The sequence below is a fragment of the Ctenopharyngodon idella genome, chromosome 4 (assembly GCF_019924925.1).
Source record: "Ctenopharyngodon idella isolate HZGC_01 chromosome 4, HZGC01, whole genome shotgun sequence".
Lineage (NCBI taxonomy): Eukaryota > Metazoa > Chordata > Actinopteri > Cypriniformes > Xenocyprididae > Ctenopharyngodon > Ctenopharyngodon idella.
Genome location: NC_067223.1, coordinates 7712227 through 7733118, shown reverse-complemented (window position 1 = coordinate 7733118; position 20892 = coordinate 7712227). Strand labels below are relative to the sequence as shown.

Below are 20892 nucleotides of genomic sequence, written 5' to 3'. Positions count from 1 at the left end.
CAACACTTCTGCACAGGGTCTGGGCCCCATCCCCCTCTCCTCTTCTTCGATGGAGCGACAGATTCACTGCTTTCTCTTCTGTCGGTAAAGACCTCCATTGTGAAGTCCCCCCCTCCATTCTAATGAAAGGCTGATTGTGTGGCTGCAGCTCTAATACCCCGAGCACAATAGCAGTTGAAGGCTAAGGCATGATAAGGAGAGGACGGTAATTAACGAGGTAACGTCAGCGCCCCGTCTCCTCGGGCCCCGCACAAGAGCCTCTGCGTTGGAGAGATGAATCAGAACACGAGGAGTGAATAGCGAGAGTTATTAGCGTCCACCTGCAGATATGGGCTTTATAATTACATGACCGGGAGGTAAAGGTCAGTCCAGTTCGGCTAGAGGAAGTAGGGGGGTTATTAGCATCGCGCTGAAAAGGCCTGTGACATGAGAAACCATGAGTGTGCCCTCAAATCGGTTCTGCAGGTTTTTTTGAGTGCAAAGTGTGAGGAACAATGGAATGATGTCTGTCAAAAAGGGAGGAGAGGTTGGATATAAGCGATCTGAGGAAGAATAAAGGGGAGAAGACGCATCTGCTTAATGTCCAGATAGATGGCCTTTGATAATTCTGTTATTCTAAAAGAAACAGTGATTTATGGAGTGCATGTCTGGTCATGTTTTGAAGCCAGCATAGATATGCCCTTCGCCTATGATATCCCATGCAGTTTGGCAGAATTGGAAGTAAATCTGCATCTGATGAAAGTAAATTAATAAATGTACATTTTTATTAAAAAGACAGGTTATTGCTTTAGTAAAACTGAAATGTAACTTTTAAAGTGCACATGAATGCACTTGTTTTGGATACAGCCCGGGAATCTAGAGTATCTGTTAAAGGGGGTTTGTAGAGGAAGTTGGACCTTGTCTCCGTAAGCAATAAACCAGACGCTCCTATCAGTCAGTCCAAAACTTTTTTCCCATACACTGTTTCCCTCCCCCCAAAATACTCATCCGCTAGGTTAGAGATCGCCCTGGACCCGGTTCAAGGATGTATTCTGGGGAGATATGTGTGTTTTGTCTTTTTTTCTTGTCTTTCTCTCAGTCCCTAAACAAACACAAATATTCCAGCTATTTTATGTCTCTCTCGGGTACAGCTGTAACAAAAGAGCAAAACTAAGGAAAGAAAACATGTTGCTTTTGGCGAGGAGGCAGTATCTTCAGACTCACTGGAAGAGCTCCGTGGCCTGGCTCCGGGGAGCAATGGGTGGGAACCAGCGTCCCCTTAGTCCAGACCCTGCGACCAGAGGGATTTCGTCCCCCTTTTTTTCCTCTCTGGTTTTGAGGGTTCAAACGACGGCTTCCTCCCCCGTGAGCAGGCACTGTAATGGTAACTAAATGACATGCGTAATTGAAATTTTGGGCAGGGTTTGATGGTGCTGCTGGCTGTAATTGAAATAGAGGGTGTATGGATAGGAGGGAGGGGGGCCGTCGGGAGGAGGAAGAGGGTGGGGGGACTTGTTTGGGAAACTGTGAAGCGCAGTGGGCGGAGCTGGAGATGCGGACCGGTTCGTCTCACAAGGGAGATGTACGTTTATGAGTGTGCGCGAGTGTGTGATCTATGCAATGTGTGTGTGCACGCGTACAGTTGGAGAGGAGTCGGAGGCGTGTGCGAGGCGTACTGGACGCGTGTTCTGGCGGCCGCCCGTGTTAATATGAAGAAACCTGGGGCAGGTCACTCTACCCCCCCGTGAGAGCGCGAGCGTTCTGCTGCTGCGCTGCTGGCACTTGCCGCCTCGTTTCTCGCGGTAAACAACACATTGCTTCACAGTTGGACTGCTACGGCCAAAAACACAAACCCCAGAGGAAGTTTTCTTTTTACAAATACAGAGACACAAAAGCAAGCGAGTTTGTCTAGTCTGAGAGTCTGTCTTGTGCGGGAGATGACGGGCATCAGTGGTGTTGGCTGATCTTAATAACACACCAGACAGGAGGGAGATGCTGCCCAACATTGGGTTGAAGACTCCACTTTCAGCAATCTGGTTTGAAATCTCTAGTGTGAACAATAAACTGGACTGAAGTCTTTAATTTTACAACCCATCATTGAAATGCTGCTTTAATACTTACTGCAGCCTGGTTTGTAGTTGAATCCTGGAGGAAGTAGAAATCCTTGTTGTGCTGCAGCGGCTGCCAGAGTTCTCTGATCTGGAGGAAACACAGGTATCATCAGCGGAGGCAACTGACCCTGGACCTGCTGAGGAGATAGAGAGACAACAATTATGATGTTAGTCATGAAAAAAGAGTCTAGCCATAATAGGTCCATTATGAAGAAATCTTGTCAACCAAAGTCCTAGATTGAGCTTCAGACCGCACACAGTTTGATCACTGAACATCTGAGGCCATATTGGACATAAATTGGTCCAAATCTATTGGATATTTTCTCCACCTAAATGGTTTATAAAGGCAGAACTACCTGTGGTAGGTTGCTTTACATGTTGATTAGACTTCCCGTCTAAATGGACGTTTCCGGCAAGAATATGCTGCATGGCGGACCACACTTTGGCGATGTACACACTGCAGCTAAATCCGGTTGTTAATTCACCTTCACCTTTTTTTGACAAAAATTCTACGCAGTGTGTACAGAACAGAACTGAAGAACTAGTTGTTAATGCTATGAAAGATATGTATACGTATATAGAAATATGTATTTTAATGTGCATCAGTGATCTCTCGTCTGTATGTGTGGTGCAAGAAATCACAAGGAAAGCGATATGAGCCTGACTCATGTTGCCAGAACTTGCAAGCAAATCAGCAAACAAGAACAAGCCCATAAAAAAACAAAATAAATGGAAATGCTTTGTGCTGAAAAAAGACTGAAATATCGTGACCCACACCTGCGCACTTTAATAACTCCATAAACTTGATAGTTGTATGAGCCAACAACCCCAAAAACACTTAATAAGTGGACATGGCAACACTGCAAGCGCACTCTGTGAAGCAGCCTTTAAGCATAAACAAAACACGATGCCTCCGTCAACTGTGCTTTAGTTAAAAAAAGTCTTTTGTTTCTGTAATATTACTTTAGTCAGAATAGCGGACACTAAAAATGTAGTTATCACGGTGTCAATCATTGCAGTTTCGGGAGTGATGTTCATGTTCTGTACACACATGGAATTATAACTTAGGGGACTCATCCCACATTTAAATGAGGTTGTCACTCCTGAAACTTTACAGCGTACACGTGGCTTTTATATCTGGCTACACTATTCCCCTTTCTAGCCAGTTTATTCCTAGGATGAGTTCAAAGACTCTACTTGTCCAGCAACTGTCGCCTGAGGACAAGTGAGGTATGGATGGGTGGCTTTTGGGGTAGCTGGTCCCCTTGACGTATTGTCACGTGAAGGAGCTTCTTCACGATCTGGCAACAGCTAGCCTCCATTTCTGCAGAGCACCATGCTCGGCACCTCGCCACACCACTTCACAAGGTTTCCAGAATTAAGAAAGGGAGGAAAGAGGGGGGAAAAAAAAACAAGCCAGAGACTTTGGCAAAGGGAGAGTCTTGAGACACACAGGCCCAAAGTAGAAGAGGACAGATGGTTCTACTGATGAGAAAAACACAAAGGCTCCAAAAGTGACAATACTCTATATATGAAAGTGACATGCTCTAAGAGGAAAGGAGGCACTTGTTAAGATAAACAGAGGTTAAAAATGTATCCCTCTCCCCTTCTGTCTCTTTAGTCTCAGTAGCATGTCTGAGAATTTTGAAATTCCAACCACAGAGCAATCATTCCTCCATTTTGGTTAACCACAAACGGCAGGCCTCCTGTTCCCAGATCAGGAGGCAGTGGCGTTTTATTGTTGCGTTTCAACAGGACCCCCCACGGGCTGGTGCAGCTCTAACTTCCAGTCCTAATTGGACATATGCTCCTCTGGTTTTGCCTGCGTCTTCTCAGTGCGAGCTAAAGCTCTGTGGTCACAATAGCATGTGCTAGCCAAAGCGCATGCGTGTGTTTGTGTTCTCCAGTGGTTTTGAGCATGGAGTGTTTTTGTGGCAAATTACAAGCACACGCTCTTCTCTTAAACACATAGACATGTAAGCAAGTGTGTGTGGGAGCATATGGAATTAGAGGCTCGTGGATCTCCTCAAAGCGTTCGAACACACCGTCATGCTGTTCTCTATTCAATCAACATAGCAAATAGCATTACCCACGCAGAGTAGGTGAGGCTGATATTGACGTTTTCAGGCCAGTTAATGCAGTTTGATGCATCCAGTTGACGTATCATGAACTAGAGAACAATAGGACTGAACTTTACAGTTGCTTTCAAAGGAGATTTAAATTTGAAGGCCTTGAACAGTTAGCATCACTTGCAAAACATCTCCTGCATCATCTGGGGCCAGGAACACATGACGTGTTTAAAAGTAGAGGGCTGAAACAAAGTGGACTCAGGGTTTAGGAGAATATTCTTGCACTGGGACAACGTGCCTCAACTGTAGGGATTGGATTGGTCACAGCTAAACTAGTAATAGTTTAGGGAAAACATAAATAGAGGACTTCCCTTATTGTCTTTATCATAAGTAACTCACTATTAAAACTGTTGAATATTGCAGAAAGCTTATGACAAAAGTGTCAACTCCAGCTGCAAGCTCTATAACGGTTTATTAATCAGCCAACAGCTGGCTGTGGAATTCCATACTGGCTCTTTGAACTCTCTGGTCGGAAGAATGGCTTACTTGAAAAGCTTTTAAAAACTTTGAGAAAGCAGAAGAGTATGTCAAATAATTGGCTCGGAAATGGGTTTCAGAACTGACATCTAAAAACAATATGATACTTCTTGCTTTCAAATAAGACAAAAATAGTGTCTTGTGAACTGTCCTATAGACCAGCTCCACAATAAAGACAGTACAAATAAAACATATATAACAATTTATCTTAACTATTTATCTATTTCAAAATAAAACCTACAGCAAATACAACTAGAACCTTAAGAACTCTCTAATCAGCCATAAGAAAAATAGATAACACAAGGATAACACAAACAAGAGCGTGGCTAACTTTGCAACTTTCTCAATTAATAAGAAAAGAGAGAGAGATTGAGAGTGAAAGAGCAAGAAAAAAATGTTGAAAGAAACAAACGGAAAGGGAAAAAGTGGAAAGTTGGCACAAAACTGAGTCAGAGCCTCTCGCCAGGCGGCACAGCTTGAACCTAAAGCTTTTTGAACATAATGAAGATGTGCAGATAATTAACATATGCAGTGTGAACAGGTTTGCTGGCACGGAGGAGAGAAAAACTCTAAGGTAGAGCTATTATTAGGGAGTAATTTGCTCTAAGAAGTAAATGAGTGAAACAATAGCTGCCAGCATTGACAATATGGCTCACATCTGAGAATGTGCGCAAGAACGGTGGTTAAGAACGAGTCCCACCGCTAAAATCTGTTTCCAGCCATATGCTCCGGCAATTAAAGGCGGGCCTCAGTGACCTCGTGCTGAAGAGGGGACACATAGCCATATAACTAATAATTAATTTGCGCCTGGATAGCAGCGTTAGCACACACGCACTATACTTGCAGACTGGCACTTAATATTAGCCCCGTGGATGTGGGCATAGGCCATTAACTTTTACAGAGTGCCTGCGACGACTGCCAGTCTGGTGCAGGCATCAGTACGAAAGGACAGTCCCTGGTGGATATGATTGAGATTGCGCACACACTCAAATAAACATGCAGACAGTCAGCTTTTGCATACATGGATACTTCCTGCTTCTCTTTATTAAGTGTCTAGGCTTATTATATACCTGGTTAAACATTGATGGCTAAAAAAGGAAGCTGTCAATGTTATCTCGTTCAAAAGAGTGTTACTTCACAACAATTGTAAGGTGTCACCTTAGGTTGTGCTATCAGGGACCTAATACAGCGCAACAGTTACTGCCGCTTTAGTATTTTTCCTAATAATTTCCTACATTGGAATTTCAGCCAAACCAACATGCTCTTTCAATGTGTGACAGCATTATAAAGTTTAATTTATAAAAAAGGTATTTAAAAACTTGAGTAAAAGACAATTGTCTTTTATGAGGCAATGAATTATGCATGCCATGAAGCACTTTGAATGATGCAATCCAAAAACTAAAATGTAAAAATATTGAATTAGAATGATTGATTATATTTATAAAATACAATATTTTGAAAGTTTATTTTTGCAAATAATTTTTGTAATAAAGTTACCTGAGATGTAGGGAGTATACTTTATAGGAGTTCACTGCTGAGTTCTAGTTTCCTTTGTAACAATGACTTATCTAATTGTTGGCTGCAAGGAACAGCTCTCTTTAGGATTATGGGCTGTGTAGTTATAGACCAGGAATTTGGGAATTAAACATGATTTTTTAAGTAAGCTGAAAATCACACTAATTTGTGGCTACAAAATCATATATTATTAGTTAATCTCGCCTCTCCAGTAGGTTTTCTGTATACATTATCTTTAAAAATCAAATACTCTATAGAAAAAAAAATTACAGTCGGAAACCCGACTGTTGCTCTATATAAGCGGGTGAGATTTGAAGTCTAGACCAATAAAGAGTTGCTTTAAGGTCACGTGGCTTCACCCCAATGCTTGATCTCTCTTCTCCATGCCTGATCGCGGTTTCCAGACAAACGTGGCATTTCCAAACCCCACCAAAACAACAACCCTGCTCTTTCAAATCACTAACGCATGTCCATTTTCTCACTCATGCCCTTCGTTCTTTTTTTTTTTTTTTTCAAGTATGCCTCTCATTTTTTTCCAGCGAACGGTCCTTTTCCGTGAGCCAAGGGCACCTTTGGCTGATTAGCGGCTAATGAAATTGAGTGGCGAGCCTGTGTCTGCACAGCCAGCCTTTTATTAGGCCCCCATTAGGTGTGAGTGCAGGAGGTGCGTCAGCCGCCCGCTGTAGGTGGGCATAACGCAGGGCCCATCTGCTCCTCTGCCTGTGTGTCCTTCCTCAAATAGCTCCCATTAGCTGCCAACCACCGGGCTGAGAGAAGCCTTCCCCACACACTCAAACACATGAAGACACGCATACACGGGCACACACCAGGCTGTTATATGCTGCTCAGGGCCAGTCGCTTAGGTAACACACAGTTGTTCGGTGGTTGGAGAGGAAGTAGAGGTGGAAATGGACACGTATAACACTTTGTATCTGTTAATTTCTCTCCTTTCGGCTTTCTTGTTGAGCACTTTGGAGAATTTTCTCTGCATTCCTACTTTTAAGGTTGAACTTCCTACATCATTCTCTGTCTTGCTCAATGTCTTGTTGATCCTGTGGCAAACCTTTACTTAAAAATAATGTGCAATTTTGTTATTTTAATTTGAACATAATATGCAGAATCAACTTTAAATGAGTAATTTGTAGGTTGAGTTTCTTGACACGTGCACACTAAAGTCCTATCAGACATTTATTAAAAAAAACAACTGATAATGCTAATAGTGCAGAAATGCCACCTGAAATATTCTTAATAATATAAAGCGAGTGCTCATATCAATCGGGAACATGTGTTGGGAGACCCCCCCCCCCTCCATAATCCCTATCGTCATCCGCAGCGCTGCACAAAGCTCAGTTCACACAACCAGTGCGGCCACTTCATGCAGGAAAAACACCAATTACATTCATTTAGGTATAATGAGACAAATTAAACAATTACACAGCCAATTGGGTTAGCCGCTCCTGTGCACAGGACCTGGTCTAACTCTGATGAGCTAACGCTCCTGTTGTCTTTTTTTCCTCCTCAATCGTTTTCTTTTTAACTCTCATTCCGTGGGAAAACGAATTTACTATCTCAAGGAGGCACTGACGCATGGCAAATGAGTCTGATTGAGTTATGAAGCGATCATGCTGTGTTTGACATGTATAAGGTACTGCCGTGGAAGCTCTTTATTAGGTTAGATTTCCCGAAATGTAGGTTGACTCTAATATGTGTTTTATAAGCAGCCACCGGTTTCTGTCGCCATCGTGTCTGAAGATTTAAACTAGTTAGTTAGCTAAAACACGCGACAGCAGTGCTCGTTTTGTTAGCTGTGGCTAATGCCGTTGTGCTAAATGACTGTCGTTCTACGACAAATTAGTCTGCAAAAAAACAGCTCCTCATGGGAGGTCTGGCTACTTGCGTTAACTGCCACTTTGACAGCGGAGGAGCCTCATCTCGGCCCCTGCGCTGGCTAGCGGAAATTTTCTAACACCAGCGCGATGCCCCGCAGAGCCGGAGGAGGTGTGCTGAAAGGAGGTTGCTAATGAGAGAAAAGCGAACAGACAGCGGGAAAGTGTTAGAGTACAGCGGAGCTCAGGAGGAGGTTGTACCAGTGGGCAGCTCCCAGCCACAGCGCCCACAGGTCTTTCTCAACATTACACCTCTCGTTAAGCATGGAAATGCATTATATGTATCCTGCATTTCATGCCTCATGCTTCTCGGCAGGTGTATTCTTTCATCCAAAAGAGCCTGTCTTCCTGGTTGGATAACCGTCAGGGGTGCTGAGTGGAGACACAGCTTTAATAAGAATGAAACAGTGTGTATGCATGTTACCCCCAAGAGCCTAAAGAAGTGGCCCCACACTGAGAGGTATATATATATATATATATATGTGTTAACTGTGTGCATATTTCAGGAGAGAACTAACTCTTCAAGGAGTTTTGAATGCGCTACAGGAACAGAATTCAGTTGAAATGTCCATGTAGGTTCTACAGGCTCTTCACTTTAAAGTCAACATGAAACAGCGTTAGCAATTCATTTGACTTTCATGAGACTTTTTTTTTTTTTAACCTGAGTAAAATTATTCGATTATTTGACGAGGATAAGGGCGGGATTTGACCGAATTGCAAAAAAGTAATGCCAAAGAGATGATGTCAGCCAAAAAGGAAAATGATAATAGAAACATTTTTTGTTGTTGTTTCAAATGACATGTACTGAAGAATTGTTCAAAAAGAAGACCAGGAAAATTGTACAAAAAAATGTAAATAGGGAAAATGTATATTTCATGTTGACTTTAAAGCTTAGTTTCCTTCTTTTGGACAAGGAATCTGTCTCTTGACCTCAGTAACGTCTTGTAATAAACTCTAAACATACTCTAAAAGTTCAGGACTGCTATATTTGTCTCTGACGCAAGTGTTTGCTCAGAGTATGTTAGCGGCCTGTGTGTTAGACACAAGTCAAATGTGTGTTTTTCAGGAGGTGATTTAGGGCTAATATATGATTGGCCCATAACAAGGGTCTCCTCCTCTCGCCCCCCTCCTCCTCCTCCGTGTTGACTGTGAGAAACTATTGTTCCACTAGGCTGAATGGAGAAGTGCTTGTTTGGGAAAAGGTTGCAAAGTCATGGGAAAAAGAAGCTTTGTTTCTGTGAGCGACGAGCGGGGCTAGAAAAACCCAAGCGGACGTGTTTTGGGGACTGACGCACACACAGCTGCTACTAACATACATAAGGACATGAGCTGATGCAGATTTTGAAATAGACACAGATAAGTCTCACATACACATGTTCAGGCTAAGCTATGTAGTATGAACATGTTACACACAAACAAACACAGCTGCAACACACACACACACACAGTCAGGCACTAAAAGAGAATGGCAGGGGTCCAGCGGACGGCAGTGATCTCTCTCTCTCTCTGTGTGTGTGTGTGTGTGTGTGAATAGTCTCAGTGTGATGTGGCTTCCTGGCCAAAACTGCCGGAGTCCCTCTCAAGGCTAAGTCTCAATTTATAAACCAAATTAGAATCATCTCATCTCCTCTTGCACACAAAGCCTTTATTGCTTCACACCTGCACACACAAAGAAGGCCAGTGTCTCTCTGCCCCATGTATAAGTCAGCTGGGACAAACCCATCAAAAAGTGTCTGTTTAGTTTTTCACATGCTTCTTTACCAACCATCAGGACATTACCTACACATTTATTTAAAAGATCATACAATCAACAAGTTGATTTGCATGAACGATATGACTGATTACATACTCTTTTCCAAAACATATTGCACTGCTTTTCTACTGCCTATATAGGCAGCATATTACCCAAAATGGAACCTCTTAAGTGATTTGAAACGCTCTTCATTGGCAGCTATTTTGAGGACCACACAAATAGCTAGCAGCTGACATGCTATTTAACCTAAAAGCTTTGTTAAAAAAAAAAAAAAAAAAATGTTATTCGAAGTGCATGGGAGAATTGTTTCCAAATGTTGTTAACATTGCTAAGCTAACTACATGATTATCTATAAAAATATGCAGCATGCACAAATTTTGGGGAAAATTTTCTTAAATAGGCTTTCTGAATTATAATTTTTTTTAATATTAGATCTTTTTTTGTGAAACTGTATAATAATATTTATAATCAATGTTTCTTTCAACCTTAATGTTACGAAGCGATGAGAATACTTTTTGTGCGCAAAAACAAAACAAAAATAACAACTTTAATTCAACAATTTCATCTCTAAAATAGTCACGTCTTTACTACTTTTCTGGACCTTGAATATGGTAATTTCATTGCTTTCTATTGGAGAAAAAAAAAAAAACTCTTGGATTTAATCAAAAATATCTTAATTTGTGTGCTGAAGATGAACGAAGGTCTTATGGGTTTGGAACGACATGAGGGTTAGTACTTAATGACAGAAATTTCATTTTTGGGTGAACTGACCCTTTAAATCCGGCAGTAGTCTTGGATGATTTTTTTAACGGAGCTTGTCATAATGCATTCTGGATTGAGATCTCTACAGTATTTCAGAAGGCAGCATAATGTTGATTCTTACACTTTGGACCAATCTTTGTCTTCATTTGTGTAGCTACATTTTGATTGTTCTAGAAAAAGTACCAGTGCTGATGCTCGTCTATGGTTGGTTGATTGTGATTGGGGGATTGATTGCTGATTGGTGGACTTGAATGTTTGATTGTCATGAAACCCCACAGTCATTGTGACAAGTGACTCGCACTGCGACATCTCACAACTGTTCAAAAGCATAAAAGCAAAACATGTACAAGTCTACTACAAGTGGACATGCACATATATAGACTCACCTGGATCTGTTGCTGCAGGAGGTTGATTTTGTGTTGTTGCTGCAGAAGTTGCTGCTGTTGTCGTGCAATCTGCGGACAGAACATGTCAAACTGTCACATACGTCAAACTCTTTTCCAACAAGAGAGGACATTATTTGTGCAGAGGGGGGTCACATGCATGTATGGTGACTGTAAACAGTGTGTTTGAAGCTCTTGGGTGTGCTTTTGTATTTCATACATATTTGCCAAGGAGTGGCGCCCAGTCCTGGAGCATTTTGTGTGTGTGTGTGTGTGTCTGTGTGTGTGTGTGTACAAGGGTGTGTTAGTGTATGTGTTAATACAGATCTGTTTTCTTTTGTAAAACTGAGCTCCCCAGAAGCAACTATACACACAACAAAGCTAAAGCACACTCTTCTGTATGCAAACACCTTTAGTCTCCTGCCTGCGTGCTGGAGGGGACCTAAACGCTACACGCACACACTTATAGGGGGAAGGAGACAACAGAAGGTTTCTTTGTGAATGTGGTTCAAAGTAAAGAATGTTAGATTGTTACACACCCATACCTCTCCTCCACACACACACTCACTGATAACACTGTTCTGTGCGATTTAAATGTTCATCACAATAACACTGTGTCCTAATCAGACATGAAAGGAAGGAATGGGTCACAACGGTTGATTAATATACTGGTCATCCAACGACATACTATATTAATAGTGAGGCTGACTAGTTTATCGTTCACTAATTTGTTTTTGTTTGAATATTTTAGCGGTGGTGCTCTAATTAACACAAAGAATGTGTCGGAAAAGCCCCGTCAATAAAAAAATGTGTCTCAAGAGTCCTGCATTCTATTCCATTAAGTTGCGCTTTATCTAGCTTTTTATGAACAAACACACACAAAAAAGCATCTAATGTTAATGCCCCCTAAGAAACAAGTATGATTAGAGTCAGGAGAAGCTGGAACCAGTCTAATACACAGGGCTTCCTTAACCCATCAAGTAGTCAATTTTGAAAATATATCTGCTACTTATGTGAAGTTTCAAGCAACAGACATTTTCCTGTCCAAAAATTTCCAAAATTCCAAAATTATTCATTATTGATTAATATCCAGCTAATTGGAGCAGGATTTTTGACCAATGAGATTTCATTGGGTACAACATCAAGCTTTATTGCATTATGTGCAAAGTCCCTTTCAAGGAAAGTCTGTCCACTCGGCGGCCATACTTGCCACGCCTCCGGGCAGCTATTTCGGGCATCCAAGACCAAGTCCTATCTATTTAAATGGGGGAATCCTGAAATTTCATAAACTGCTTGGCGAACTCACAATTAAATAACATATTTCAAATCAGCAACAAAATCTGACATGAACTGTCCCATAAATGTTGTTTCTTATGCTCAAATAGTGTTAAAAAAGCTTATTTTTCAGGCTAGACGAGCCAATGTGCATGTGCAGTCCTAAACGCGACTCTCAGGTTTCTGTGGGAACTGGAGCTTCTTACAGGAGCTGCAGTGACGCAATGACTTTATCAATCAGCGATTGGCTCTTTTACCTAGAAGGCGGGACGTATTCCGCCATATTGCGCATTGCAGTTTCTCCCATTCATTACTAATAGGAGTGAACTGTCTTTCTATATCTATAGTCTTTGATTATGTGCCTGGTTATGACTTACAATAGATGACCAGGCCAAATCAATCACACAAATATTTTTGAGTACATATTGTGTAAAATAATTGTTTATTTAAATTTGAGATTTGAGTTTTCAATTATCATGTTATGAAATGTGCTTAACTGATGAAACACATGACACATGCATGATGAAACATGGTGGAAAAGTGCTAACCTGGTCCTGTTGCTGTTTCGCCAACTCCATTTGCTGGCGCTGTTTTTCGATCTGCGAAGCGGCTAGTTTCTTCTGCTCCTCATGGGCGGCCAGTAGCTGCTCTCTGAGACTGCTGAGCTGCGTGATCATCCCCATCAGCTGGCGCTCTTTCTCCGCCAGGCTGTCCGGGGTGCCTGCAGGGGTTAAAGGGCACAGGCCACAGGTCAAAGAGCTAGTCGAGGAAGCCTTGTACCCAGATGTGCTCCTTCTGAGATGTGCTATCGCCCTGGTGTTTACCTAGCCATCGCTACACATTTAGCATGAGTTGACCTCCGACCTCGGCTAAAGATGAGAACGCTCTGACATACGAGCAGCCCCAGAGCAGACGGCAGGAGGGGAAGACTAAATCACTCGACAGGATGTCGTTGCACTGCGGTATTACCCCAGACTACCACCAATCAGACAGTGTGTGTGTGTTTGTGTGTGTGTGTGCTAAACCCCTAAAGCGTTCAAATGTCCAAATGAGCACGTCTGTTAATGAGTTCATGTGTGTGCAATTGTGCGTCTGAGGTCATATATCTGTGTTAAAACACACACACACAGACACACGTCTGCACAGCCCACAATCCCCCATTGTTCTCGGCCTCTACCTTCTGAGGGGCCACATTCCTCACCAGGGAAAAACAGATGATGAAGAAAGCTAGAGAAAGAAGGGAGTCATAGCAGCTGACCTGACCCTTTGCCCTGGCAGGAAGGTGAGAGTAGGCTCCATTTGTAACCCCTTCACAAACACACACACACACACACACACACACACAGACTCAACAATGCACAATAAAGGCAACTGTCACAGGCGGCCAGTTGGAAAAATAAACCTGCAGCTCCCCTTAACAGCTCCCAGACTGGGCTTTCACAAGAGGGTGTGCATCCGAGCCGGCCTGGGACAAGGGAGGGCCTTGTGTGAAAACTGACGACTCTTCCAGAGAAAAGAGGGATCAAAGCAATCTTTATTTCTCGCTTTCTTTCCGAGACCCTGTTGCTCATACTAGGGATGGGTCAGAAAGGTTTATCTAGATTTTCTTTCTTAACCGTCCTTCACGTCTATTTTGGTCTCAAAATTCTGGCCAGTTGATAAGAATATCAAAAGAATATCAAAATCGATTGCGGGCGGTAGAATAATTATCTTTTTTAAATATTCAATTTAAACGTCTAAACCAACATTATTATTATATAGGGCTTCCTTAAGACAACCTACCAACAAGTTGATTTTAGAAGTATTTGTAGCTTTGCACGTCCCTAACTCAGTAAGACCGTCAGTAAGATTCACTCATTAAAATGTGACTGAACCTCTGACACAATATACTCTTGATGCCTTAAGACTAGAGTTGACAGAAGGTGTTTATACACACACATAAGAAAACACACCAGCCTCATCAATCACAACCGAAGGCTTTTTACCTCGGCTACTGAAAGTTCAGCTTTGGATCAATAAGTGGTTTCCTCTCTCTCTAAACATCCTAAGGCTGCCTTTACTGCCTTGCCTCATGTCACAAACCACAGTAATTAACCAATTTGTAACAATGTAATACCTGTCAAGCAGCTCTCACTGCTAATTAATGACTGGGCTTAAAAGATAAATCCCTAAAGCAGCACAGTACTGTGTTACATGAGGGAGAGAAAGAGAGAAAGAGCTTAGCCTGAGGCTCTTATTGTCCATTACCACTTTTCTTTCCATCTTTTCTTCTCTCATTCTGCCTCTTTCGCTCTGTAATCATCTCCTATGTGGTTAACACAGACTGTTTTTTTACTGTACAATATAGTCGACTTTTTAAAGTACAATTCTCTTATACAGTATCTGTTGTATAAAATGCATAGAATGCCAGTCAATAGAGTGCTTCAACTGTGCGATAATACATAATATATTTCCATATCACCATACCACTATGCAGCACCCACAGAGACCAACCATCAACCTTGGTTTAATTTCAGGGAATATATCTGCTAGTGGCAAAATAGCATGTAATGAATTTACTTGATACAATAACATTTTTATGAACATTTCTGTGCTTAATTCTTTTTTTATTGTTTTATAAAAGAAGCTAGAAGCAATTTCAGCTGTTTTACTAACTTCCACTGTTTTGAAAACTTCACACTCATGATAAAAACCCATTCCCAGAGACATGTAAGCAAACCCAAACGTGAACATACAAAATTATTCACAGACTGAGAGTGTTTCTGATTGGCTAAAACGTGATATTTTAAAAAAACTTGCTTACAGCATCCTGTTTAAAATGACCTACTAGTTTTTACACATTTGTCTGCCTATTTCTGATCTTAAAGGGTACGCACACACAGAGAGAAGACAGTTGTGAGGGCCCTTTTCAACCGCTAGTCATCGGTGGTCGTGGCGGGGATGCTCTCTTGCTAAAATGTCATCACAGTGGGGTTACCGCACTGACGGCTTGATCAATGGCGTTCCCTTTTCTGCTCCAGGAGCGTGAACAAGCTTCATTTGATTAAATATTTCTGAGCCGCTTAATGAAGTACATTTACTCCAGAGTTAGCCTCGCGAACACGCCACTAGCGCGAGGTAGGTGTACAGAGGCTTGTTAAAGTGACAGTGGAGTGTGTTCTCGCTACGGCTGAGTGACCTAACAGGATGTATCATTAACCGTGCTAACACGAGCAAGGCTGTTGCTTAGCAAGTCATCCCGGCAGATCATTAACCGGGGCCGGCGAAGAGGCTAGTGCTAGGTGGATTAGCATACCTGAGCTCTCAGAACGCTTGAAGATGTGACATTTGATACGTACACTTGTAAGTATGATTATAGGTTTAATTCAAAACTAGAACCGCAAAACCAGCTCTTCTGACCCAATCGCCAACTGGAATAGCGAATACTTCAGTTTTGTAGTGCTAAAAAGAGATACACCAGATATATCAATGGCCGAACATGAACATGCATACACTCAGAGGTCAAATGAAGACACAAAGTCTTTTGTTTTACCTTTGATCTCTCCAAAGTTGCCAGAACCCATGGCCAATAGCTTGTCCTTCCAGTCCTTAGACAACAGCCTCTCAATACTTGGGGCCTCTGGAGGGGAGGGAGAGACAGAAAGAGAGAGAATTACCACGGGCAGGCAACATCACAATATAGCTCATTTAAAGTCCATTTGCTGTAATAAAGGCCCGTCTCTCTAATGGCACCAACAGTAGGGCAGGAGGAAGAGAGGATGGAGAGAGAGAAGGAGAGAGAAAGACAGAGAGAGAGAGAGAGAGAGAGAGTTGAGCGGCTTCCTCACCTGCTGTTAGCCAATCATTAGCCCTATGCTCCAGCTAACACAAAGAGGCTCTTAATGCACCGGGTACAATGGACACATTATCGAGGCTGTGCGCTTTGTTTTTCTAATACACCCCACGGACCCGCTAACCCCTCCACCCCACACGCTAATTACTAACCTGCCAAGGACGGACGTCTCAAACAAGAGAGAGAGAGGAAAATTACAACAACTCTCAACACCCCCCCTGTATTCCTCTCTAACGCAAATACATGCACACACCAGTAACAGCATCACCATCACAACAATTAACTGCGATATGAAACAAAACAAGAGGAAAAGAGAGACACAAAGGTGTGTGTTTGTGGTAAATGACAGCAGTCAGTATTTTAGCAGCCTGAGAAACTACACACACAACTTTAGACAAATTTAGATTCAGTTGTGATTTCCTTTGTTTTATTTTTATCCTTTCTTTTTGTCAATCGACATCCTGTTGCTCAAAGAGTAAAGCATTATGCTTGCAACAGCAAAGTCATAGTTTTGATTCCATATTATTTTAAAATGATAAATGTTGTCTTGAAAAACATCTTTAGACCTTTTTTTTTTCCAGACTATTCTACATCTTAATCATTAAACCCGTCAGAAATTTAAAATTCACACACACACACACACACACACACACTTGACATTCAATTGAAATTTCTTCTCCGTTTAATTTTTATCCTTTCTTTTTGCCATTCTACATCCAAATAGCCTGATAATTGCAACGGCAAGGTCATGGTTCGATTCCATATAATTTTATATGATAAATTGTGTCTAAAAAAACACCTTTCTCTCATTAACTTATTTATTCAGACTCATTTAAATCGTAATCACTAAACCCTTCGGAATATGAAAATCACATCTCCAAAAGCAAAAATAGACACACGCATGAACTTTACATTCAATTACAATTTCCTTTTTCTTTCCATTCATTTTCATCCTTTCTTTTTGTCATTCTACATCCTGTAGCTCAGATAGTAAAGCATGACGCCTGCAATTTGAAGGTCATGGGTTTGATTCCATATGTTTTTATATGATAAATCGTGTTTTGAAAAACATCTCATTACTCATCCCAATCACTAAACCCTTCAAAAAAAAAATCTCCAAAAGCAAAAATACACAAACATACATACAGTTAAACTCTTTTCCACCAAAGCAAAAACACCAGGTGGCACCATTACCAATTCAGCTGGAGTTAATGCACTGAGAACTAACCTGTGTCTTTGCGACTGATAGACTGTACAGGCCCCAGGTGGGCGGCACACACACTTGCACTCAAAGACTTGCCAAATAGAAGAAGACTTGCCAAATATTTCATGTCTGATTAGTGCTCAAACTTCCTCAGTGGCATGTCTGCAATTTAAAGTTTGTGGCATTCTTGCCTCTTGTGTATTTCTGAATATCCTTTGCATTCCTGGTCTCGCCTCTGGACTTCAAAGTTTGACACTTTCAGGCCTATATCAGACACAGTCTTGGGTTTATGGACGCACTGCCTCACCGTTCAGCCAATCACCTTCACTGCTGCTGTTTCTACTGACAGCTGTCTCACTGTCACCCCAACAGGTGTTATTAGCCCTCGGCTCTCTCTCTCTCTCCTCTATTCTGGCATCTGTGCGTAACAATGACAGAGGCTTTTAAGCCCAAGAGCTTTGACAAGCGAAAGGTTTCAACAAATGGCCACTCCGTCTATCCCCCCTGCCTGCTCTCTCTCTCTGTGTATAGTATAGTACTTTCTCCCCCTCTCTCACCGCGGCACCATAATAGTTATTATTTTTATTTATTAACATGGACGCTATTGTCCCTGCTGACAGCTCCTTCACTTTAACTATTAATAAAAATAGAAAGCCTTCTTTTATGTGACAGCCCGCAGCAGGGATCTGTGCAATCGTTTACTGCAAAATGGACGGAGAAGGAAGCAGATATGCTGATGTATCTTTCTTTCGTGGCAGCTCCCCTGTCTTGATCTCGTTCTTCATTCTCTCTCATAGTTTGGGAAGAAAAGGACTGTTGCGGTGCCCCTTTTCTGTGGGCCTTTGATAGAAGCACCTTTCAGTTCAGCCTGTGATGTTTTTTTTCTTTCTTTTTTTTTTTCAATATGAAAAACAACATGCTGGAATTGTACAATTCTAAAATAAGGACTTTTACCTGCCTCTTTATATGAGCCTATAAGTGTACTAATAAAACAGACTCTAAGTGTAGTGAACTAAAAATCACAAATGAGACTACTTTAATATCTCAGTTGTTTCTTCTTGATAGCGAAGATATTAAATGGATTGAGGCTTTAAATTAATTGAGAATTTTAATGGTGTGTCCTGCATCTTTAAAGAAAATGCCGAACTAATCTCAAATGACTCCTCTACAACTTCAGAAATCCCACGATATGCTCAGAATTCTGAAATGAAAAGTTTATACTAACTCAAGCATTTCTCATCTAATATTTAAAAAGATCAAAGCTAACCATATTAATGTTATAGCTCTATACACTTACTGCATGCCAAATTGGTCTCATTTGTATCTCATTTATATCGAACAAAGAATTTTAAAAGAAACATATGATAAAAAGTTAATACTTAAATAAAACCCATCTGAAAACTCCATTAAAGGGTTAGTTCACCCAAAAATGAAAATTCTGTCATTAATTACTCAATCTTATGTCGTTCCAAACCCGTAAGACTTTCGTTCATCTTCAGAACACAAATGAAGATCTTTTCGATGAAATATGAGAGCTTTCCGTCCCTCTATAGACAGCTACGTGACTACCACTTTGATGCTTCAAAAAGTTCATAAAGAGATCGTAAAACTAATCCATATGTATTGAACGGTTTAGTCCAAATTTTCTGAAGAGACACGATCACTTTATATGATGAACAGATTGAATTTAGGCTTTTATTCACATATAAACATTCATCAATTCACACATCAGTTGTGGTAAATGGAAGCTCAAGCATGTTTGCTTGAAGCGTGTGAGAACCAATGAGGTTCATTCTCGTGTTACGCAGCACGTTTGAGCTTCCCCAAGAGGTTTGTTCTCACGCGTAAAGCAGGTTTGGTTGAGCTTTTGTTTATGTTTGCTGATTAATGTTTATATGTGAATAAAAGCCTAAATTCAATCTTTTCATCATATAAAGCAATCAAGTCTCTTGAACTCTCTTCAGAAAATTTGGACTAAACCACTCAATTCATATGGATTAGTTTTACGATCTCTTTATGAACTTTTTGAAGTGTCAAAGTTCTAGTTGCAAAGGCAGTCTATGGAGGGACAGAAAGCTCTCAGATTTCATTAAAAATATCTTCATTTGTGTTCCGAAGATGAACAAAAGTCTTGCGGGTTTGGAACGACACGAGGGTGAATTTTCATTTTTGGGTGAACTAACCCTAAATGAGCAATCTAAAATGTTCTATAAAGATAAAAGATAAACATACTAATACATATTTAAAACCAATATTTAAAACCAATATTTGCTATGTGAATAGGTTATTGGCAATGAAAATGTGTGCATAAAAGAGACAAAAAGAAGTGAGAAAGGGCAGAAACTTTGGGACTGGTCCCATTATTTCCAATACAGCAGCACAGCTTGTATGCATTAGTGTAAAGAGGTCTTGTTTGTGGCAGCTGGGTGGAACCCTGTGTATGCACCCTTAACAAGGTGGGGAGCACATTTTTGGTGGGACCAACAGTGCCTGAGGGGTACAGCGGAAAGAGAACAGTGGAAAAACACAGAGCAATGGTGTGTTTGAGAGAAGGAGTGTGTGTGCCTAGATTTATGTCAGTTAGACCTGTTTGAGAGAGAATGTTTTTTAAAAGACAAAGCGAGAAAGTATTATTTCTTTGTTATGATCCTATCTGAAATCCTAAGCAGCTTTAAAAAAAAATAGTGGCAAAAACAGTGTGCAAATTAAAGGCAGTGGTGAGAAAAAAATGATATATATTCTATGGACCCCCTAGCACCCCTTCCCCTGGGGGTCCCTGGATCTAATTTTGAGAACACCTGGACCATCAACCAACCTGAACTGTCCCTACTCATACATCTCTATTTGTCTAGAACAGGATGTTTGGCAGACAGATCTGACAAACAAGCACTTCAGTCGCACACACTCATCTGTAAACTGAATATGAGATCACAAACTCACCAACCACCATACCAACCATGCCAAAACTGGAGAGGAGAAGTTAATCTGACAATAATAGGTGAATTATGGGGCATTATTAAAGTTCATTGGCTCCAGAGGACTCCAGCAGCTGGCAGAATCGAAGCCAAGATGTCCAGCCACCTGGCCCAAAAGCGTGGAAGAACCACTCAAGATGTGCCACCACCGAGCGCACTTTCATTTTTCACACACCATGGTCCAACTTAGGGCGGTCCGGGCTCTGTACTTCACAAATAATTTCATCACTCACTCTCTGTTTCTCTAAGCCTTGCCGTTGCGATGCTATTTTTTGCCCAAACGTTCTGACTCAGCCCGGCCAGCTCCATTTTTCCAATTATCTCATATTTGCAAAGCCAATGAGATGTTTTGTTCGGAAAAGAAAGAGGGGGCGGGGGTTGGTTTTGGAGGAGTGGAGAAAAGTGGGGAGACGGAGGGGGAATGAGACAAGGAGAGCCAGGCCCACAGTGGACAACAAAAGGGCCAGTGTCCCAGCGCCAGCTTCACGCGGGTGGGGAGGGCTCACAGGAAAGGCCCTGGCTCGGGCCTGGCCCAGCACACAGCACCAGAACAAGCTCCACATTGACTGCTCTTGGCAGAAAGCAACACGCTGCAGCAGCTCCCAGTCGCC

At 41.6% G+C, this 20892-nt stretch overlaps 1 protein-coding gene across 8 annotated transcripts in view; it reads right to left on the bottom strand.

Moving 5' to 3' along the window:
- The window catches only part of sox5 (SRY-box transcription factor 5), a 210874-nt gene that overhangs the window by 23694 nt on the left and 166288 nt on the right, over positions 1–20892 (bottom strand). For 7 of the 8 annotated variants that reach the window (XM_051890783.1, XM_051890781.1, XM_051890784.1 and 4 more), the window contains 4 exons: positions 15803–15889; positions 12819–12991; positions 10999–11067; positions 2101–2227 (listed from right to left, as the gene is read on the bottom strand). In XM_051890783.1, coding sequence (XP_051746743.1) covers positions 2101–2227; positions 10999–11067; positions 12819–12991; positions 15803–15889 — 456 coding nt within the window. The remainder of the gene's footprint in view (positions 1–2100; positions 2228–10998; positions 11068–12818; positions 12992–15802; positions 15890–20892) is intronic. The other variant, XM_051890780.1, reaches the window with a different exon arrangement.